The sequence below is a fragment of the Salvia splendens genome, chromosome 2 (genome assembly GCF_004379255.2).
Source record: "Salvia splendens isolate huo1 chromosome 2, SspV2, whole genome shotgun sequence".
Taxonomy (NCBI): Eukaryota; Viridiplantae; Streptophyta; class Magnoliopsida; order Lamiales; family Lamiaceae; genus Salvia; species Salvia splendens.
The window spans coordinates 8894264-8918942 of NC_056033.1; the positions used below are offsets into that span (position 1 = coordinate 8894264).

At 40.5% G+C, this 24679-nt stretch overlaps 1 protein-coding gene across 1 annotated transcript; it reads right to left on the reverse strand.

Moving 5' to 3' along the window:
* Positions 1–342: 342 nt before the first annotated feature.
* Positions 343–2083, reverse strand: LOC121772718 (protein FAR1-RELATED SEQUENCE 5-like). The gene is made up of 3 exons (XM_042169920.1): positions 1467–2083; positions 1039–1297; positions 343–879 (listed from the first exon to the last, which is right to left on the reverse strand). The coding sequence occupies exons 1-3, from the start codon at positions 2081–2083 to the stop codon at positions 343–345; spliced, it is 1413 nt and encodes a 470-aa protein (XP_042025854.1).
* Positions 2084–24679: the final 22596 nt, after the last annotated feature.

The window sequence follows — 24679 nt, forward strand, 5'->3', positions numbered from 1 at the left end:
ATATCAGACGGCTCGCCGAGCTGCTGGCGTGACCCTTCGTCTTCACGACATCCGGGGGATGTACCTCAACAGATTCAGGCCTTGCCATTCCATAAAACTCTTCAACCATACGCCTCTTCTCAGCGGCTGAGGTTGATGTGGTACCAGTTTGAAGAGAGTTGGCATGTTCTTCGACGCCGCCTACGAATGCACGTAACACATCGATATCGGTCTCAAACCGTCTAAGAAACCCATAAAACATCGAAATCGCCTGCTTAGACACAGTTTGCCTATCGTCAACGGACGAATGGGTAGGCAGAGGATCCTGCAACTCCCCATGTACAGCCTTGGCTAAGGGAGTCTTCATCCATCGGCTTTCACAGTATTTATCCGGGATTTTTTCACCTCATTGTTCTGAAACAAGAAAAATATATGGCTGCACAAATAACCATGCCGACCAAATAGTTTGTATTCGCAGGAGTAAGTATCATCAGTCTTGTCATGACGGACAAAATATGCATTGCGCTTGCTATCCCTAAGCTTGTATGTGTCAACCGTTTCTCCGGATATAAAACCCAGCACACGACATATGTCATTACCCTCTACAATTTCTTCTTGTATTTTCTTGAACATGCTGTCGGTATACAACGTGGAAGCATGTTTCTCGAACGGCGGAGTAGTTGCTAGTATGGGTATGTCAGTGGCATCGTGGTAGTCCAACGCTGTTCTATTGTTCCGCTGGAATTCTATGGCGTGGTTGAAATTCAAGTAGATATCAGCTATGTTAGCTCGGGGCTTAAGGAAATTTTTGTAGAAACTGTTCTCTGATTCCGATATGGACGTTGTCTTAATCATCGATCCCATAGGAAAATCCCAGAAGTACGCCGTATCCAATATTTCCTATACGCATACAATGTGGTAAACCAGTCGATGTCCTCTAGATGATGATGTTCGACCAATCTATTCCACTCCTCTTCGAATTCGTCCGGCTCTACAAGGTCCGACCACACACAAGCGTTGAATTTCTTTATCGTCGTCCCGCAACAATCTGTTTGGTACCTTGACAGCCAACTTATGCATTATATGCCACATACACCAACGGTGACGTGTGCCGACTAGGGCCTCTTCAATCGCTGATCTCATACCTAAATCTTGATCGGTAACAATCATCCGGGGTGCTACACCCATACTATCTACGAAATGTCTGAACAACCAAGCAAATGATCCTGTTTTCTCGCTGCACACCAACCCGGCCCCAAATGTCACAGGACAACCATGATTATCCTTTCCAGTGAAAGGAGTGAAGATCATACAGTACCTGCATACATCATATTAACGTGGCATCAGAATTGATTAATATATCATAATGCAACGTAGGGTATTGTGTAATGCAGTGACATACGGTAATAATGCACAAAGTATAGAACATATAAATGCACTATAACGTAAAAAACACTTTGCTTAGTTTCAACTTGTTTGTGTTGTACGTGGAGTCGAAGGACACAATATCACCAAACATGTGGTAATTCCTCTTCATCAAACTGTTGCACCAAAAGAGAGCAACCAACTGTTCGGATTCGTTAACTTCGTAGTGATAGGTAAACGCCTCGGACATCTCCTTCTTCTTAGCCATATCATCCAACACCATTTGTACATCAAATCCGTGTGCATATGCTTTGATGTCCCGTGAGGCATTCCTGATATCCCCAACAGTGCAGCCAACTAGGTCAAACCCGCCAAGAATTTCCTTCAATACCTTAAATGTAAGCGTGGGTCCTAAATTAGCCTTGGAACAGTCGAGGATGAATTTATGATGTACATCATCCAACTTGCGATTACTTGACATGAATTGCTGATATTCCGTCTCAACCATGTGATGGTTATGAATCTCGTTGAACTCCTGAATTACATAACCTGACAAGCAATCTTCCGCGAAAAACCTGAAGGATATACTAGCCGTACAACCACACCGTTTAGATAAATTCCTACGCTTAATAGTGAAACCAGACCGGGCATTCAACTGGTCATCTTCGTCACCCTTCTTCTTTCCTTCCCTATTGCATACAACTTGATACCAGGACGTGACATCATCAACCTTCCTCATCGCTTGTTTGCGCGTATCAAAGCCAACTGCACGGGCATATACCTCGTAAAAAGCGAATGCGAATTCCAAGGATTGGAATTTCTGACCAACCACAGGCTTCAGCTCGTGAGAACATTCAGGTACAACAACCAATGTAACGAATAGGAAAAAAAGGGGTCAGCATAAAAGTACAACTTTGCAATTAGTCTGTTGACAATTAATGCACGCTTTTCATAAATCTAATCAGCAAAATATTTAAATTGGACTTTTACGTGATTTATGTATACGTTAAACACGCGTTATTCTTAAACATTGTTTTTAATGTGTACGTACTATACCCTACCCCCTAGGCTTATTAAACCCTTAGGGGAAAACAAGAAACGTGTGCCAAAAATCAAAACTACTAACGGACATTTAAGCCATAGAGGAATGAGTCATACTAGCGGTCCTATCTTAATTCGTACGACCTATACATTTCAAACTAGATATTATGCATTATACAGACAACATAATGCATTACGCGTATTCATTTGTTGCATTATTTGCACTACCTTTATTCAGTATACTATATACATTGGAAACTGACGTGATTTATTTATAGGTCAAACACAAGCTATTCTTAAACGTTGTTATTAATGTGTACGTACTATACCCTAGCCCCTAGGCTTATTAAACCCTTGGTGGAACAAGAAACGTGTGCCCAACAACAATACTACAACCCCATATTTATACCCTATACATTACCGCTCACGTATTATACATTATATAGTCAAAAACATTCATTATACTTCATCATTTTGTGCATTACATGTATCGTTTTAAACTACTACCCTAGTTAAGCCGAGAGCGAAACCCTGAAGGAATATTTCATAATCGATGTCGTTCATTTGTAGTATCTATCCTGTACATGGCATTACATACATTACGCATTATATAGTCTACAAAATTCATTATCCATTACTATTTGGTGTATTGTTAGTAACAAATTACAGGATATACGTCAAAACCAACAGCCATCATCATGGTTTGGTCTCTCACCCTATACTAAATCAGCAATCCCCCAAAATTGGGCAACCACAGGCCATAACAAGAACCTTATCGGATATCAAACGAAACCTGGGCTACAATTTTTTCGTAATATAAAAGAATACACGCAATCCGAGTTCAACAAGCATCGAGTACAATAAGGGATCTGAATTGGTATTGAAACCACACACATACGCTTACGGAGAACAAACACTAGATTTACCTTCTTCCATTATTGAGAGATAAACGATTGCAATAACTCCGACGAACCAAGATAGAAAAGCCGAGGATCTGGGAACCGAGAATCGACAATTGCAACGTCCGAAATACTAAAATAAAAATTGCAAAGATTGAAAACGGGAAAAATTGCTTATCAAACCCGTGAGATTACTGAAAAAACCGTAAGATCTTCAAGGGAGGATTTGATGGAAATTTCCATAACCACCAACATATTGTTTCCCTAATATGCCCCTCGTCGATTTAAATTTGATTAAATTGTAATATTTAAGTGCAATATTTTCGGCCTTAGGATGATGAAAATAGACGGTTGAGATCAAGAAGGAAATAGGAGGAAATATGGGAAAAGGAAATGAATACATCCCTATATATATAGAACCATTCTTAAACGTGAAACCATTCTAAAATCGATATCTGCACATATAGGACTAAAATTATTTTAAAATTTACAATTTAAAATGAATAAAAACTAAAATTATAACCCGTTTCATCTACATATAAACAAGTAATTTGTAAATTAAAATAATTAATTTTTTTAATATTTGAACTTATGTCCTTGATCTATATAATGCCAACCGCAATCACTAACCAGTTTCGCTGCCCAATTAATATACACAAAATGTAAATATAAATATAAATATAAATATAAATATAAATATAAATAAAATATAAATATATAATGTCCTCCATATAATGTACTCCTACATCTATAAATTTATTTGACATTCCACAATTTTGAATACTAAAAATGGAAATTTATAGTATAGTATTTTTTCGATTTATTTTGTGTCCAACGCTTTGTCTATTATGTGCATGTCATGTGGTACTCAAATATGAAATATGTGTGTATTATGAAGTTACATAAAATAACTAAATATTTTAGACATATCAAACGAAAAGTAATCTTATTTTCAGATATTAAATTTCAAATATTAAATATACGTGTTTGGGGCAGATACGAAAAGTAATCGTATTTTCAGTTATTAAATTTCTGCTTTTAGTTTAATTATAAAAAAATAAGAAAGTAATATATACCTATAATATAATATGGATAATTACGTAAAATTTAATTATTTTTTTCTCCATTCCAACTTATGTGTTCCTTTTGTCGAACCGGAACCGGCGGTTCACGGTTCAAGATTTCCTTCCTGAACCGGCCCGCCAAGGTCCCCGGCGGTTCCGGTTCAAAAAAACCGGTAGTTCCGGCCGGGTTCAAAATTGCCGGTTTTTTGCCGAAACCGCCGGTTTGTAATTTTTTTGCATTTTTTATTTATTTATCTATGAAATCTGCTTAAATAAAATTCAAAACATCACGATGAAAATTGCAATTTTATTGAGATTACAAGTTACAACAATTACAAATCACAAAAAACTTGAAGTCTTAAAGTCTTAAACAAAAAATTTAAATACAACGAGACTACTAGTCTACAACGAAGCTAATTACAAATTACAAAAAGACTTGAAGTTTTGAACAATAAATTTATAAGTATATATACTCTTAGTCGGCGAAGGAGATGTTTCTACATAACTAAATTGAGGATACCTTTAGCGATTCAACCTTAAATGTTGAGTTTAGTCTATTAATCAACAATTATAGTAGAATTGTCAAAAGTTTTCCGGATTTAGCCTTATAGAGAAATCTATTTCACCGACTAGAGTATATACAAATACAATTATTTAATTGTATTTGCATATTTTTAAAGTAGAAACAAATGGGAAAACAAGAAATAAAGGAAAAATGACTTGAGCTCAACTTAAATTTAAAATTTAAGTTGACGTGCATACGTATCCCCAATGCTCATTTGCATTAGGGAATCAAAGCCCATGTAGTTCTCTTACCTTACTTACCTATTTGGGTTGGCCGGCGGTTGACGGTTGGTCTACGATCCATCCCCGGTGAATTCTTCTTGTGATTCCTCCTGACTATCATCCCAATCATTTTTTTGTTCTCCGACGTCAGTTTTGGCCCAATCATCAAGTAACATCACGACTTCCATATTTTTCGCGGAGAGCTTACTTATTGATTCATCCAACACACGTAATCCAACACTGAAAGCGGACTCGACGGTGACAGTAGAAGCCGGAACAGAAAAAATCTCCTTGGCCATTGACGCAAGTATGGAAAAATCTTTCTCGTGTGTTCCCAACCAATCGATTACGTCGATTTGGGCGGGAGGAGTAGGACCTTCATCACCAAAGGAAAAGAGTGAAACGAAATATAAATCTAACTCACTTACCATACCTTAGGACGACCTTTAGCCGGTGATGTAGCTGTATAGGTCGGCTAATTGGTATTGCGCGTCAGGGTCATCATAATCGGTTTGAAATGCAAAGCCAAAGTTATGTTGTTGAGGAGGGGTATGTCTTCTGACTTGGAGGTACTGTTATACTTGGTTTCATATTCGGTGTAGAGAGCACACAAGTTAAACTCTAAGGTTTGTTGGATAATTTACCGGTCCAGGAGGTTTATTTGAAATGTTTCGGTTAGGTTTACTCCCCATTGGTCATTGGTATCCGCTTGCAATGCTTGAGGTGGAACAAGATCAATAGAACTCAAATTGTTATAATAAAAATATAAAATCCTGGAGGTACCGGCTAATTTCCATTTTGGATCCAAGACCTTTGTAATCAAAAACACCGTTGGAATGTTACTGAAATACTTAAGCCATTTTTCAATCATATAATATAAAACACACATCAATTCAGGAGAAGAGGAAGCATTTTTCATCGCAGTTTTAAACCAAGTGATATATATATGCAATGCTCTAAATATGAACAACAGTGCAATAATAAACACCCGATAATTCAACAGTCGCAATTTTTTGAAATATTTGAACAATTTAAATAAAGCCACGTTATGATCCCAACAACTATGTGACAGATATAAATCAGAAACGGGATAGGTTCTAAAAAAATCACACAAAGAATCTTTATGCGTCAAAGTAGAATTCAGGCAATCATATGAATTCCATCTATGAGACACATCCATGGTAAAATTCGTATATCTTACCTACTTTTGATGGCAATACTTCTTCCAAGCTTTGCCAATAGGCGGCTTTTGATGAATTAATCTAACTGCAGTTCTAATAGGACTAACATGCTTTTGTCATAATTCAAGCGCATCTTGTACATATAAATTCAAAACGTGACATATGCATCTTGGATGAAAATACTTACCACCAATAACCGAAGCACAAGCCGCAATCAAGTCATTAATACTTGCAGTGTTAGCAGTTGCATTATCAAAACCAACAGAAAATATCTTATTGCATAATTGAAATTCATTCAAAACTTAAATAATTAAAGAAGCAATTTCGGGTGCAGTGTGTGGTGTCTCAAATTCTCTAAAACCAATCAAACGCTTGTTCAAAGTCCAACTATTGTCCACAAAGTGAACCGTAATGCCCATGTATGAATGTCTATTAAAACAATCAGTCCATACATCTGAGCAAATGTTCACTTTGTGTCCCAAGTTGAGTAAATAACGTGATAATTCAACTTTTTTCTCCAAACATTGTCGAACGGTAGATCGTTGAACGGTCATTCGACCTACTCTTTTGACAGCTACATTCAAACCACTTTGCATAGTAACCTCAAATTTTTTGTCATCATAAACATTAAAAGGAAAATACTTCATTGCAGCCCATCTAGTCATAACGTCAGCAAAATTTTTAGGATCATATTTAAAAAGAGACGTACCTGACGAACCTGAGCCACCGGGTTGGAAGTTTAGTTGGGTTTGGGTAGAGGCAGTGCCACATTCTACCGGATCCTTTGTCACCAAATGACGACGGAGGGTGTCATATCCCCCACAACTCGCAAATTTGTAGACTTTATCACAATAGTTACAATATGCATGAAACGCCAATGTCTCTTCTTGAGAGAGCGGATCATTAGGGCTTGGAATTACCACCAAGACCTTATTGTAGTGTTTAACAAAAATATCAGATTTCAATGCTTTTTTAGTGGGTGGAGGGGGAGGCATGTCCTCATTTCCGCCGGTGCTAGACGGAATATGAGAATGAGATCTATCATCATTGTTGTCCGAGTCCGACGATATAGACACGTCATACTCGTCATCTTATTGTTGGGAACTACCACCGCCACTCCCCCCACCTTGATGCATTTCAGCGAGTAGCATGACCATCCTATGATCTTCTTCTATCTATAAATATTATATATGTTGAAGTTTTAATTAGGAACACAAAAAAATTAAAAAACTCAATCTTATGAAATTATGAATTGTAAAAATAATTTTATTTTTTAGAACTTACTTGTATGCGTTTAGCCGCCACTCGGGAAACCTCTTCCATAACTTCTCGACGACTGTCGCTTTGATCTTTGGGGACGACTACTTTGATCTTGGGCAATTCCTTTGCCCCGATCACCACGTCCCGGTCCACCACGAGAAGAAGACATAATGCAAAATGAAAGTAGTATGGAATATGGAGTATTGAATAAATGGTAAATTACGAACACAACAACAAATATAATAGTAAACAACTTGAGCAATTAGAGAGAATGGTGATAGAGAATAGAGAAATTGAAATTGAGAATGAAATTCTTGTTAACACAAGAATGAGGTGAGTAAAAATGATGGGAGAAGTGGGGTATTTATAGGAGTAAAATTGGAAGAAATAAAAAAATAAAAAATAATTCAAATTTCAAATTTTGACCGGTTTACCGCCTGAATCGGCAGTTTCGGACACGATTTCTGACGGAAACCGATGATTTCTGGCCAAAAACCGGCGGTTTCTGACCGGTTTTCATGCCTATACACTCCACCTATACGCTGGCACCTGAAAAAGGTGCTGAACCATCGGAAACCGGTGGTTTACGTCAGAAACCACTGGTTTTCGGCAGAAACCGCCGGTTTCTGACGTAAACCACCTATTTTTCTGCACACCTAGCCTGAAAACCTACGCTCTAGCCGGAATCCTACCATTGGAGCCGCTGAACCGTCGGTTCAAACCGGCTAACCAGCGGTTTTGAACCGTCGGTTACGGTTCACGCTTTTTTTGAACCTGAACCGGCCTGCTTGAACCGCCGAACCGCCATCCGGTTCGAACCGCAGGCGCCAGTTCTAATTCCGGTTTGTGAACCGCCGGTTAACCGGCTATCCGGTTCGGTTTGTGCATGTCTAATTGCCTCTATTTTTATTTTCGTTCTACCGCCTTCAACTAATTAATAATTATCAACTAATTTTCCTCCTTCAACTCACTCATCACATTCTCTAACTTTTTTATTAACTATCATTCTAATTTAATCTCTATATGTGAGTGAAATTTACACGCACTAAAGGTGTCCCGATCTGGGCGTTTCATAATTTCCGTGGATTTGCTTCAATTTTTTTAATGTTTTGGTTTCTAATCATGTATGTATACATGTGTGTGTTTGTTCATCCACACCGATAAAGAAGAAAATTTAACAATTGCATGATTTAAGGATTAGGATTAGGATTAGTCAAGTTCCGCCGAAGGCGGGTTTGTTACACCGGTGGTTAAACAAAAAAAATAATTAATTTTATTCGTTTATCTTTTTCCATTTAATGAAATTTATGTGTGATTAACATTTCATAAAAGATTTTGGACACTATCAATTGAGATACTTGTTGATTGTTGTTCTGTATCGTATATTTAATGCGCTTTATGTGGTGTGATCTTTTACTATAGGGAGAATCTGCAGTCAATCACGATTTATTATTCTCTATCTTTTTTCTTTTTTAATCAATAATATTTACTATTATCTTAGTTGTGGTAATAAAGAATGTTTTCTTATGGAGTAATTATTATCATCTAGTAACTTTTTCTTTTTGTGAAATAAGAAGAGTTGATTTGAGAATTGAGATAGCTCATGGAAATGATATAATCAAATAGTAGTATGTTTTTTTCAATCTCCTGTAGCTGACTGAATAGATTATTTGTTATTTATTTTATAATTATTCTATTTCTCATTTCATTCAAATAATAATTTTATTTGTGAGGGATATATGTGGGATTAAGAATCGACCCTATCGCTAGCCCGTGAGTGCCGTCGTAAAATTTCATTAATTAGTTGGACATCTCATACCAACTCTACCTCCAACCACATGAAGATTCTAATTTTTGAGCAAATCTTTTTCGTTTTTATTAATTATTTACTTTTTGTTTGGAGAACAATATATTAATGACAAATTCAAATGTATTAATATATTTATTTAAGTTTCTTTGTTTTATTTAGCAACACATTTACTACAATTTTTTACATGTTCACAAAATTTCATGAAAAAGAGGTGTTGCTTACTCCACTAGGGATGTTGATCAGGCTAGCCCAATAAAATTTGGGACCAATCCTACTCAGGTTGCAGATTAACCGGATGCAATCTATCCTAATCTAAAGTGCAAGTTTGATGAAAAGTCCTTAATGCCCTTTTTGGAGTGAAAATGAAAAGATGGGGTGTCTTCTATTCAAAAATAATTTTTTAAGGCAAAAACAATTGGACAAATAATAGCCCAATAAAATGCTAAGAGTGTCCACAATTGTGACCCTCAAGGGCCACCAAAGTTGGCCCGGCCACCAAATGTGGCTCTCCTGGGCTCTCCACAATGGTAAATAACAATGGCCACGAAATGTGGTCCTAGACATGCCCACCGGTTCCGGTTCCGGCGGTTAACCGCCGAACCGGAACCATGGCCTTTTTCCCGAACCGGAACCGTCGGAATTCGGGTCGCGGTCCGGTTCCGGTTCAAGATATTTCGAACCGGAACCGTCACCGAACCAGCGGTTCCGGACGGTTCGGAACCGGCGGTTAACCGGCCGAACCGCCGGTTCGGGCGCGTTTTTCAAGGCATGTGGATGGGGCAGACCGGCGGCAGCTTTTCAGCTGAAAAACCGGCCGGTTCAGGCGGTTTTTGGGTCGTGAACCGCAGGTTAACCGGCGGTTAACCATGAAAACCGGCGGTTAACCGCCGGTTCAGGGGGTTCCGGATGCGGCGCGAGAAACGAGGCGACATGACGCAGCTTTTGCAGACGGTTTCGTTGACCGAACCGGCGGTTTCGTTTCGGAAACCGGCGGTTTTGCCCGGAAACCGGCGGTTCCGGCGGTTTTTCGCCAAAAACCGCCGGTTTTGCCGATTTTTCAAAAAAATTTTTTTTTTTCAAATTTCAAATTCGAATTCTTCCATTTCCCCCCCATTTTTATCTATAAATACCCCCCTCTATCCTCATTTACATTCACCCCACTCTTGTGTTAATAAGAGTTTCTCTCTTCAATCTCCCAATTCTCTCTCTTTGTCTCCAATTTCTCATTTGTGCTATTGTGCTTCCATTTAATTACGCAAGTGCTACTCTTATTACGCTTTACGCATTGTTATACACTTATACTTGTTCCCGTAGTTCTATAAGTTGTCTTTCTTTCTCAATTGCTAAAACAAAAAAAATATTATTCCATATTTCTACATTTCTACATAGCAATATGTCTTCATCCCGAGAAGGTCGTGTTGATAAGGGAAAGGGAAAGGCCAAGAGGCCATCTCGGAGATCCGTTATTGATGAAATTTCTCAAATGAACATGGATGAGTGGCAGGTTAATATTTATTATCTACTAATTTAATTAATTTTGAATTACATTACATTATTGTTCATAATTTTATTTTGTATTTACAATACAAATATTATTTTGTAGGCTCGAGAAGAGCAAGATGTGGCACATGCTATTGCTCTCTCTCGCTCTCAATCCCAAGGCGATGCTTATGTTGGTACCGGTAGTGGTGCTCCCGGTCGCGGTGCCTATTCCCAACAAAGTCCAACCCCTATGAATGTTGATGAAGACGATGATGATGATGACGACGAGGAGGAGGGGGAGGAGGTAGAAGAGGTTCAAGAAATGCCACCCCCACCACCACCAAGGAGTCGGCGTGGTCGTGGACAACCTCCTCAACCTCCTAGACCAGCTGAAAGGTCTTTAACCTCAAACATCATGGTGAAACATTTCAAGAAGGTACAAGATAGTAACGATCCTAACACTTATAATGTGTATTGCAACTATTGCGAAAACGTATACACATTCCGAAGGGGTGGAGGATACGGTACATTTACCCGTCACAAGGAGAAAGCGCATCCGGTCGAGTTAGGTATCGCTCCAACCCAAACTCAACTCAACTTTCAACATGGAGTCGGGACCGGGAGTGGGACGGGTTCATCCCAAACATCAGGTACGTGTAGCAATACTCTTTTGAAATATGATCATAAAAATGCTCTTAATGTGATGTCTAGATTTGCCGTTATGAAACATTTTCCATTCAATGCTTTTGATAACGATGCTTTTGAGTCGAGTATGCGGCAAGTTTATAATGCCGCTGCCGACCAAAAGCGAGAGCACTCAACATTAGCAATGAGTCGACGGGGGGCGGTGAACGGCGAGCACAGCCGACCAAAAAGGTAAGCAAGGTAAGAGAACTACGTGGGCTTTGATTCCTCAATAAAATTGTGGATACGTAGGCACCTCAACTTAAATTTGAAAAGTTTAACTTCGAAAGTTTAAGTTGAGCTCAAGCCCTTTTCAATTATTTTTTCCCCCCCATTTCATGTTTTTTTATCTGTAATTATAATGTATCGTTGTTGCGGCTAAGTTGTACTTGAAGATCATTAAAATATATTCCCCATTTGATAAGTATCTTATTGGTAAAAAAGTGGATATCTTTGGGGCAAATGGTACTGGAACACAAATTTATATATGATCTTGAAGTATCATCCAGATTCCATATATAAATTTGTGTTCCAGTACCATCTGCCTCAAAGATACCCACTTTTTCACCAATAAGATATTTATCAAATGGGGAATATATTTTAATGATCTTCAAGTACAATTCTTCTCGGAATCAACCATTTTTTCTTGCAAAATGTTGCCCATTTTCTAAGCAAACACGTATCAGCACGCCATATACACATTGCTGCATTGGAAGATCAAATTGCCCCTATTAGAAATGCAGCAATGTGTATATGGCGTGCTGATATGTGTTTGCTTAGAAAATGGGCAACATTTTGCAAGAAAAAATGGTTGATCATAACGTAAGAGAACTACGTGGGCTTTGATTCCTCAATAAAATTGTGGATACGTAGGCAACTCAACTTAAATTTGAAAAGTTTAACTTTGAAAGTTTAAGTTGATCCCAAGCCCTTTTCAATTTTTCCTTTTTCCCCCCATTTCATGTTTTTTTTTATTTACCTTCCGAGTCCCACGAGGCGACGACACTTGTAAATTATATTATATTGTTGTATGTTGTTGTATTGTATACTTATGTATTGTAAATTGTAATGTATCGTTGACTCGTTGTCCGTTACAACTCAAAATCAAGAAAATTTATTTCATTTTCTCTATATTCGTCTTATTTGTGCTTGAATTATGCATTGTCTTGTTCCGATTTATTGTATAAAGCCAAATTTCAAATTTTAAAAAAATAATAATAATAATAATAATTGAACCGGCGAAACCGCCGGTTCGAAAACCGGAACCGCCAAAACCGCCGGAAAACCGGCGGTTCCGAACCGGAACCGGAACCGTGAAATAGCCTCACGGTTCGGTTCCGGTTCCGCCAACCGCCGAACCGGAACCGCCGGTTCGTGAACCGTGGGCATGTCTATGTGGTCCGCTCCAAAATAAAAATTAATTTGTTTGCTTTTTAATGATATTTTGTAATTTAACTACAATAAATTTGATTAGACTATAATATATGATATTTATAATTTTAATTAAAATAAAATAATTTGGATTGTAAATAAAAAAAATTTCACAACCTAACCAAAAAAAGTTTACAAGAACTTCGTTGTATTATATTAAAATGAGAAAATTATACAACGAAAATTTTCTAGTTTAAAAACAACAACCCGAAAAATTGTGTTTGAATAGATTGGAAAGATTTGAAAGAGTGGTGTTTGAATTGGGGTAGAAAAATGGAGGAAAAATGGTGTGTATTTATAAAAAAAGAAGCAAAAAAAAATTCGGTGGTTGGGCCACGAAATGCGGCCCGCTGCAGTGGTGGGCCGCGGAACACACGGCTGAGCCGCGTGAAGGCCGCGGCCGCGGCTCCCTCTCGGCTCTCGGCTCCCAGCCACCGATCGTGGCTCTCTGCGGTGGGGGCCGCGCACCCGAGCCACGGGCCGCGGCTCTTCCACTGTAGACACTCTAACTTCTTGAAGAAGTTTTAAAACACATTTAAATAGTGCACTACCATTAAATTTTTTTTATAATTAAGTTATTAAATTTATATATTAATTAGACTTATATTTGAGTTAAATTGGAATTGTGCTAGAGAGTTTAGTTTGCCTTCCATTTATTTAGGTTAAAATTGAGATTTAATCATTTATTGCAATACTTTTTCTCCGAATTAATTCACAAGCTAAACGACAACACATATATGTAATACTTACAATTTCCATCCTATATTTACTCAATTAAAGTTTTTAGTTCTTATATTTTAATTCGCCTCTAATTAAACAATACTACTAAGTTTATAGATTAAACTAAGGAATAAGATGACAGTATATATATTTAAAATTAAATATAGCTTATAAAGTTTGTATAACTTCTTAATATAAAGAGTAGTGTAAATTCTCACATTATTCAAAACAAACAAGATGCATAAAATATTATCGTTATTTTAAGTGATAGTAGTAATTTACTTTTTATACGTATATGTGGCGGGAAGTAAGAAATTTATTCTTTCCAATATAAAAAATTCATTTAGTCTTTGGCAATGTATATCAAGTTATGCTATGGTCTGAAATTAAAAGAAAGAAATAAACAGTCAACTAAAATGTGATTATTGGATAATACAAATTTTCTTACTTGACTTCTCAAAGAAGTTTTAAATTTATATGATTTAAATTTTTCATATAATTAATGTGGATATGTTTAATATTCCATATATTTTTTTCAAATTAATTTTTTATAAATTAAGCTATTAAATTTATATTTTAATTTGCCTTTTATTTGGATTAATGACTTGCATAGCACTTTCAATAAACATCTTTACTTACACATATTTTCTTTATTTGTATATCTTATTCTAATTAATTCATGCTCTTAGATCATTAGTTACACATCTTATTTTTGCCATTAATTTTATTGTTTTTACTTCACTTAGATTATAAATTAAAGTGGCATAAATGTTTCATTCACTGGGGAGTAGTAAATTCTTCATTTTGAGTGAGACAAGATAAGTACATTTCTGTTTTTTTAAATCTCCATATTGCTTTCAATTCTTATTTTCAATATATTTATTATATTTTATATTCATTATTTGAATCTCTTATGTCACGTGCATAGCTTGGGTGTTAATACTAGTGTAACTAATTGAGTTGTTATTTTTATCAGGTTATAAATATTCAACCATATCCTTAAATGTTCAAGTTTCATATTAGTTCAAATGGCTAATCAGGTTGTTGATAAAATTAATATATATGTGACCAATCCAATACACAATGATGAAAATTATTCATATTTATAGGATATAAAACATTTAATTATGATAATTTTGAGATGCATATTTAAACTCCAATATAATTTAATATTAATTTCATATTTGTATAAATAAAATAAAACATAAACATATATTGAGAAATTTTAAAGAATGTTTTAGAAATTAAAATTTTTTATATTGAATTTGATTTATTTATTTATTTATTTATTTATTTATTTATTACTTATTATATTAATAAAAAATTTAACATATATGAAGACTATTTTTTGTTTGGCTGTTTATATTTTTAAAATCAGCAACGAAGTCTCGAATTAGGCGTTAAATAGACGGAGGAATAATAGACAATAGTTGCACTTAGGTATAAGAGTGTCTACAAGAATGTGAAGCACAAGGCACAACCACAGAAACGTGTCCACAGTCACAAAAAACTTGTCCACAGCCACAAAAACTTGTCCAATCCAATAGTAAACTTGTCCACAACCACAAATCACATTATTTTATCAATTGTTGGTATATTTTAATTGGATTGATACAAAATTAATTGGAAATAATTTAATAGAATGGAATGTAATGAAAAAAATGATTTGGTAATATATATATTATAGATAAAAATTTAAAAAAATCGCAATATTGGAGTAGGGCACCGCCGCGGCTTTCTCCGGCGTGCAATAGGAGCCGCGGCAGTCGCCTGAAGGGAGGCGATCTGGTAGTAGTGTGGTTTCACACGGAGTAAGCAAGTGTGCACAGAGAAAACTAATGCAAGTGCTCGGTCAAGACACCACGCTCCTTAAATCCACTGGATCACTTGGTCCAGGAACTCAAGAGAACACAGAGTGTTTTTGTCGTTGGACACACTCGACTCCCCTTCAAAAATAAATCCCTCAACCCGAATACTATAAATTAGCATAGGGAAGCGGGGTCGATCCCACGAAGATGGATTCATGAAGTAGTGCTTAGAGACTCTGGAAACAAGCGGCTGCTGCCACGCAAAAGGGTTGAGAATTTTAACTACCTCTAGATCTAGGCACGAAATGTAAATGCTAGACCTAAGACACAGAAAATGTAATAGAATCAGACTTCAATACTGAGAGACACATTTTACTTCCTAGATTAAGTAAACGACTAACTAACTAAGACTAGACAGGGGAAATAAAACAGTGGGGACCATGACTCCAAATATAGCAAGTACGGCTAAAGCTGCAAATAACAAACTCATGCTCCAACTAACAACGACATGCAATTTCCTAACCGATTCAAGCACGCAAATGGAGAAAACAGAGCATATATCTAGATTCGAACAGAATATAAAGATTTGGATGCCGAAAACTTGCTATGAACCGGAAATATATCAGATCTACGTAAACTAGGCATAAAATTAAATAAATCTTGCTCAGATTCACGTCGGGTGCTTAATCTACTCCGGATCCAAGCGATCCGAACTCAACAACAGACACAATCGCCTCCATAACTCCGGTTTTCACAGATCTGCTCCGATCAACTCCGAAATCAAACAATCACAGACAACTCCACAACACCAGCGAACTCAACCCTCCGATTCATCCACAAACAGACTCTGATCACCCAGATCCAACCACAAACCTGCATAAATTCAGAAAACAACTGCGAAACGACCCAACTCGAACAATCCAACTCCAAAATTCTGAAAATCAACATAACAGACGTAACAGAAAATCAAACTTGCATTAAAATAAGAGGATATTCGGCAAAAGCAAACAGAGGTCCGAGCTTCGAACAGCGAAGCTCGGCAAAATCAGCAAAGTATGAAAGTGGAAATTAAATTGTTTCTTCGCCCCCACCGAAGGACGGTGTTACAACCCAATCGAAAATATACGAAAGCTCAAAGTAAACCCCAGTGCATGACCCCCATGAATCTCCCCACAAAAAGAACCCAAGTGTGTGAAAAGTGAACTAAGCTACAGGCTGTTAGCGAGGCCTCCAACCGAGAAGGTCCCTCCAGCGTGCATGCTTCTGCCTTTTATAGACGCGGACATAGCCTTCTAGAGTCTTCGTAGAAATCTCTATTCTACCCTTCAACTCTGAGGCTTCCTCCGTCAAGCAATTTTCCGCATAATATCCACTCATTCGCCTATTTCCTAGGTCCACTCAACTGTCCTCCTCATTTCCTGGACCTGGGGAAAATCTTTACACACCTGGCTTAAAACGTGCGTTAGACCCAGAAATTTTGCGAATTAAAACCCTAGACCTATGCATGAAATTAGCCTTATCATCGCCCTCGTCCACGCCCAGGCCACCCCAATAGGGAGCCGCGGCGCCGCCGAGGACGCGACGGCTGCGGCGACTCACCTATTGTGGACACTCACCAGCCCTATCGGTGTTTGGATCAGCCTTATAAAAGAGTATCTGATGAAATGATGGTTATTTGATGAGTAATTGTTCATAGTTAAAGACTCATTGATGGTTTATTCTTTGGTTATGGATGGTTGAATTTATTATTGGCTGATCAAATAAGTCAAGAATACTAAAGAAGTAAATTGAAAAATTAGCCATTGGAGGCCGGAAGCTGTGGCTGTGTTTCATAGCCGTTGGCAGTTATTACTGCTGGAGCTGGAGTCTAATAATGGAGGAGCTGATTTGGTTGAAGTCTGCAACACATTACACATATTAATATACACACATTCATATATAAGGAGGGTGTGTGAGGTCAGTGCAGAGCTGGCCAGAGAGATTAAAGGAGAAGAAAAGAGATTTTCATCCAAGAAAGAAGTGTTGTTCTTTTGATTAGATTCATAGAGAAATCATCTCTCCATTCGTGGATGTAGGCAATGGTTGAACCATGTAAAACTTGGTGTGTTTGTGCATTTTTGTTCTTGATCCATTATTTTTTTAATTATTTTCCGATGCCCCCATTGCTACAAGAGAAACCATCCACGATCCGAACCGTTGAGACATTAAAAGAAAGGTTAAGGGCTGAGATTAAAATGACTTATGTTTTACAACCAACCTGATGAATCCGCGAATTTCTGATGTTAGTGAATGCAGGAAAATACAGATCACGACACAGAGAATTTACGTGGTTCGATTTACTGAGGTAAATCTACGTCCACGGGAAGAAAAGAGGGCAGAGTTGTATTGCTTGATCTGTTTTCTACAGCTTACAATACAGACTTGCTATATGATGTTTTATCTCTAGAGAGCTTAACCTTCTTCTATCCGATCTAAGTTCTATTTATACATTGAACTAAGATCGTGGCTTGCATCACCACTAATGATGGTTGTGGATGTCGTGGAGGTCGTGGAGGTCCTGCATGTAGCGTAGGTCATGGCCTACGATCGTGGCCTGAGTTGACACCACGTGGTAGTGGGTGTGTTGGAAGTTGTGGAAATCCTGTATGGGTCCACTAACTCCTTGTTCGGTCGAATACTGAGACCGAACTGCTTTGGTTGCCGATCTGAGAGTAGAGCTTGATGCCGACCTGAGAGCAGAGCTTGATTGGTTGGCTTTTACCGAGCTGTAGGCTGAGGCCGAACTCTTACTGAGACCGAACTGCTTTGGTTGCCGATCTGAGAGTAGAGCTTGATGCCGACCTGAGAGCGTGATGGTTGGTTGGCTTTTACCAAGCTGTAGGCTGAGGCCGAACTCTTTGGTAATGCCGAACTCATACTCTTCCTTGGGCTTTGGGCTGATGGGCCGTCACTGCTGTTGGGCTTGTTTAGTCCGTACCCCATCACTACCCCCCCCGAAAGACGAAGTGAATCACTTCGGCGAAGCGAGTCACTTCGGCATTCTGGATAAAGGTACGGGGGAGGCTGACGTCAGGGGACGTGCCTTGCACGTGACTGCATTAAATGCGACAGTAAAATCCGGCCGTTGAATCCCGAAAAGGTGGGATTCGAAACGGTGCGACGATTTTGAAATCTTCGCCGAATCTGATAAATACCTCCTTTCTTCATCATTGAAGCACTTTTGCGACTGCTTCTTCTGCACTCTATCTCTTTTGCGTAAAAATTTCCTTCCGCTTTCAAGAATTTCTTCAGAATTTCTTCAGATTTTCAAAGAGTAAGAACCATGTCTTCTTCTTCTTCTTCCGAGTTAGGTAGCGGTAGGAAAGGGGGCAAGGGGTCTTCTAGCCGGAAAGAGTCCGGAGAGAAGACTGTAGAATACTTTCACAGCGTCTTGAGTAAGGACACCGTGATATCTCTACACGAAAAATATCTTCTTCCCGGGGGGAAGGCGGTGGTTCCCGACGATGATCATAGGGCTAACGACCCGCCGGAGGGTTATGCCACCGTTTACGAAGCCTGCTTAGAATGCGGGCTTCGTTTCCCTCTTCCCCCACCTTTTGTAGAGCTTCTTGATTTTTTTCAACTCCCTTTAGGTCAGGTGACTCCGAATTCTTGGAGGCACTTGTCGGCTTTTGCTGCCGAACTCCGTAGGCTAGATAAGGATCTGTCTCTGCGGGCAATCCTTAATTTTTTCCAATTTAAAAGGAAGGGATCTTGGTTTTACTTGATCCCCTTACAGCCTTTTAGGGCATTCTGCAAAACCAAGTGGCCGAAATGGCAAAACCGCTTCTTTTTTTATAATAGGACGGCGGCTCCGGGCTTTCCCTGGAGAGGTCCGAAGTCCGTGATTCCTCATCCTCGGTTAGAACCGTTGGCCGAGCTCGAGGGCGAGCTCAATAAGATTCCTATGATTAGGAAACAATACTCGGAAACTGAGCTCGTCAAGGGCGACCTCGTGTTCAATATCTCGTCTTCGGACGAAGAAACTGAGGGTGAGGATTTCTTTTTTATGCTTTACTGCTTTAGCAGCGAAAACTAACCTTGTTTCCTTGCTTTTTGGCAGTGTACATGCTGAATAAGATTAGCCGCAAATCTTCGGAGTCCAAGGAGCCGGAGAGGCCGAAAACCACCAGCTCGGCGTCTGATGCCGAGAGGACTCCGAAAAAGCAAAAAACCTCTTCGGATCCGAAGAAGCCGGAGTCGACTTCGGCAAAGGGGAAGGGGAAGGCCCAGAAGCCCCCGAGAGCGCCAGAGAAAGACGTGGTCTTGGCGCCTCCTTCGGAACATATCTGTGAGCCGTTTTTATGGCCCACGGACTTTGCCGAGGTGAATTCTCTTCTTGATTTTCTGGCCTTGCTTTTTTCCTGTATTTTTTGTGGCCCCTTTGTTGAATTTTTTACTTTATTCATTTTCAGAGGAACGATATGCTCTCCAAGCTCGTCGCCGTCGAACTCTCCAAAGCGTCCAATGACTATGCTGAGATGCAGAGGAAGTTGGCGGCTGCTTGTCATCGGGCCGAACAGGCTGAGGCTAACTTTGAGAAGGCCAGAGCTGCTAGGATTTCGGCCCAGGATGAAGCTCAGTTTGCCAAAAACCAGCTCGTCATCCAGCGAGAGCAGACGAAACGGAGGGATGCTGCTGCCGTGGTTGCCCAAGGGGAGGCTCTCCGCGTTTACACGGAGAAACTCTTTTTGAGCGGCCAGTTCTCGGCCTTTGTCGGTAGTCTGGTAAGGCTAATTACCGATAAGGGCGAGCAGGGGGCCGGCGTCGTGCTGCCTCTGTACAGCCGAGAGATAGCAGCTCGGCTTCAGAATCTGCCGCTCCTTGAGGAGCTCGCTTCATCCTCGGTCCTGCTTTCCGCAGACCGAGTCCGGAGTTGTCGAGCTGATCGGGATGAGAACCTGGAGGCTATCTTTGCCTCCGTGGGACCCGTTTCACCCGCTTCGACTTACAACGGAGAGGGTGAGGCCGAGCCGCTGGAGGAGGAGGCCGAAGTCGAGCGGGCCGGGCATCCGGAGAAGGAAGCCGATCAGGAGGCGGAGGCGAGGCCGGCAGGATGCGAGGCCGAGGCTGAGGTAGCTCAGGAGAAAGAAGCTGAACCACACCGAGGATCCGGAGACGAAGCTGGCGGAGTATGATTTCGTCTCCCTTCTCTTAGTCTAGTTTCTTCCTTGTAAAATGGCCTTGAAGCCCTCCTAGTGTAAAAAAATTTTCCTTGTGAATGAAAAATTCTCTACACTTGTCTTCGTATAGCTTTTCGTACTCGCCTTTATTCCTGTTGTATTTTACTATCTGCTCGGTACAGCTGCCGAACTGACATAGCTGCTTTGTACTCAAGGAGATGGAGATACTTCACTGGAAACGGCTGTACTCTTCGGCTTTAGACGAAGCTGAGAAAAGAGCTATAGCCGATCAGACGAAGAATGACGAGCTTCTGGCTCGTTTAGTGAAGCTGGAGGCCGATAATAAGGACTTAGAGTCCGATAAGAATGATCTGGAGGCCGAGCTGAATACGACCATTGCTGAGAGGACTGCGTACGAGGATTACATCCGTGTGCGCGGGGGAATGACCATATCAGATGTTCAGAGTCGAGTTGACGAACTGTGGGAGGAATATCATGTACTCCGGAGGAACAATGCGCTGGAGAGCTCGGCTTGCCAACAAGTCGTGAAATCATTGCGGCGCTGGGCTTCTCGGTACGACATAGTTCTTTCCCGACGTCCCTCAATTGAGAGATTCCTCAGGCATTTCCCGCCAACAGATGCTAGTACTCCAGCTCAAACCTCTGATTCACTTGCTCAAAACCCTACTCCAAGTCAGCAACGAACTCAGGGACAACCGGAGACGTCAAGTCGAGGACGGACTGAAGTTCGCAGAGGAGCTGTGGTTATGAGTGAGCAAGATCGGCAAATGCTTCGTGAAGAGACTCTTCGCCGCCGAGGTGCTAGGGCTTCCCGGGCTCAGAGAAGAGGTGGCAGGTCGATTAGAGCATCTCGTCGACCTGCTTATTCTGCGGCTGCCTGGAACGCCCGAACTCAGCTTCACGAGGATTTTGTGAATAGATGGCTCAACTTTAGCAACCCTGGACAGTAGAATAGTCCTTTGTAATAGCGTAACGCCATCTCGTAGGGTAGCGGAGTTGTGTGCCGAACAAGATTTGAAAAATGAAATTTTGTTTTCGCTTCTAACACTGTATTTACAGCTTAGCGAAAAAATTTCATCGTACTTGTCCTCGGTCTTATGAAGTAAACTTCTTTGACCGGACTTGGTCCTTGGTCTTATGAAGTAAACTTCTTTGACCGGACTTGGTCCTTGGTCTGATGAAATAAACATCTTTGACCGGACTCGTCTTTGGTCTGATGAAATAAACATCTTTGACCGGACTCGTCTTTGGTCTGATGAAATAAACATCTTTGACCGGACTCGTCTTTGGTCTGATGAAATAAACATCTTTGACCGGACTCGTCTTTGGTCTGATGAAATAAACATCTTTGACCGGACTCGTCTTTGGTCTGATGAAATAAACATCTTTGACCGGACTCGTCTTTGGTCTGATGAAATAAACATCTTTGACCGGACTCGTCTTTGGTCTGATGAAATAAACATCTTTGACCGGACTTGGTTTGTGTTCTAATTTGGCGATTTTTGTCGCCGGGATCGAACTTTCCCTTGTCCTAATTCGGCGAGTTTTATCGCGTGGATCGGACTTTCCCAGTTAACCGAAGTGGTCTTATGCAGTAAACCTCTTTGACTAGACATGGTCGTCCTCGGTCTTATGAGGTAAACTTCTTTGACCGAACTTGGTCGTCCTAATTCGGCGAGGTTTATCGCGTGGATCGGACTTTCCCTTATTGCAGTTCGTTTCAGACGAAGTGCTTATTTCTTAAGCCGAATTGTGGTCTTGTATCCTCCTTGGAAGCTTGGACTCACAGTCGTTGGCTTGTTGCAGTTCGTTTCAGACGGACTGCTTGTTAAGCTGAATTGTGGTCTTGTATCCTCTTTAGAAGCTTTGACTCACAATCGTTGGCTTATTGCAGTTCGTTTCAGACGAACTGCTTGTTTAAGCTGAATTGTGGTCTTGTATCCTCTTTAGAAGCTTTGACTCACAATCGTTGGCTCGTATATGTTCTAAGAAGGGGATCAGCCTTCGAAGAACGAGATACCTCAGCAACATTTGTAAGAGACGACACGCACATAGACAGACAAAACGCACATAGACAAAACGCACATAGACAAAAAGACCAAGCAAACCAAAGAAAGCACATTGACCGAACAGGACTCAAGACTGACTGACCGGACTGTCTCTTACAAATGGAACTTTTTGAGGTTGGAAACGTACCATGTTCGGGGTACTTGTGCTCCTGACACGTGAGTCAATTTGTAAGACCCTTTGCCGAGGACTTCTGACACCCGATATGGACCTTCCCATGTGGGTTCGAGTTCGCCCAGCTTTTCTGCTCGGCTTACTTCGTTGTTTCTCAAGACGAGATCTCCCACTTGAAATTGCAGCTTTTTCACCCTTTGGTTATAATACCGGGCTACTTACTCCTTGTACTTGGCTGCTTTTATGCAGGCCAATTCTCTTCTTTCTTCGGCAAGATCTAGTTCGGCTCTCAGTCCGTCACCATTCATTTCTGAGGAGAAATTGAGTTCGGGGACTGGGTATGCCGATCTCAACCGGAATCACGGCTTCAGTGCCGTACACCATCGAGTTCGGCTCCGGTGTGACTTCGGTCATTTCGCCTGCCTCTGACTCCGGCTGCTGTGATTGCTATGCTTGATGGTGCCGAACTGATTGCTCGGCACTTTTAAGCGCAATCTGCGAACACACTTGCTCTTTTTCGATCACCTCGGATGACCGCTATCCCTCCTTTGGTGGGGAAGGTGTTCGGCGAGGAAGCCTCTGATCGCTATGATCGGGCTTCTTTTTGTCTTCTCTAGATGAGCTGTCTAAAGACCGTTTTCGACGGTCTGCCTCATCGGCACGAGAAAACTTGTCCGCAATGTCCCACATCTCTTGAGCTGTTTGCGGACTGCATTCCACGAGCTTTCTGTAGAGAGCTCCGGGCAGGATTCCATTTTGGAATGCCGAAATGACAAGTAGATCATTGAGATTATCTACTTGTAGGCATTCCTTATGGAATCTCGTCAGGAAGTCGCTGATCTTTTCGTCGCGACCTTGACGTATAGAAAGCAGCTGAGCCGAAGTAATCCAGGCTTCCGCTTTCTGAAAGAACCTCCTGTGGAAAGCATCCATTAGATCTCGGTAGGATCTAATGCTGCCTTGAGGAAGGCTGTCGAACCACCTTCTGGCGTTCCCGATGAGCAGCTCGGGGAACAGCTTGCACATATGGACCTCATTGAGACCCTGGTTCGCCATATTATACTGATAGCGTCCCAGGAAGTCATGAGGATCCACCAACCCGTCATAAGTCATTGACGGAGTTCGGTAGTTCTGTGGCAAGGAAGTTCGGGTGATATCGGCCGAGAACGGAGTCTTCAATGCTCCGTACATGGCGAACCTGACACCTCTTCGGTATGGAGGAGATGGAGTTCTCCTGTGATTCCGGTACCGAGGAGGAACAGGAACATGTCGGGGTTGAGGATTCTTCTTCCTGGAAGACACGGCACTACTGCGGTAGCGACTTTCATGTCTGGATGAGGAAGGAGAATCCACCGTTTTCGTCTTCGGCTCTTGGCTCTTTTGCAGGAAGGCTAAGAACTCATCCTGCTTCTCAGCCAAGAACAGCTTGACAGCCTCATTCAAATCAGGCTGCTGGGAAGACTCGGTGTGTGGACCTTTTGAGCGGCTTGTTCCTTCATCGTGAAAACTGGAAGTAGCTGTATCCCGAGGCTGTTTTCCGGACCTGCGGGCTGGACTAGCTTCCTCATGGTTTTCACGAACGGTATTACGGGTAGTGTGTGATCTGGTATGCATTTTTTTGGGGTGGAAAAAGGGTCAAAAATTCGCTTATCACAAATTTGGTTCTCTGCTTCCCACAGACGGCGCCAGTGATGAATCCGCGAATTTCTGATGTTAGTGAATGCAGGAAAATACAGATCACGACACAGAGAATTTACGTGGTTCGATTTACTGAGGTAAATCTACGTCCACGGGAAGAAAAGAGG

Excerpts from the sequence above, each read along its gene's own strand:
- LOC121772718 (XM_042169920.1), bottom strand. The coding sequence starts at position 2,083 with ATGAGGAAGGTTGATGATGTCACGTCCTGGTATCAAGTTGTATGCAAT. Across the intron at positions 1,298-1,466 it reads ATTGTGTCCTTCGACTCCAC|GTACTGTATGATCTTCACTC; the intron begins GTACAACACAAA and ends TGATGTATGCAG. Across the intron at positions 880-1,038 it reads TGCATAAGTTGGCTGTCAAG|GAAATATTGGATACGGCGTA; the intron begins GTACCAAACAGA and ends GTATGCGTATAG.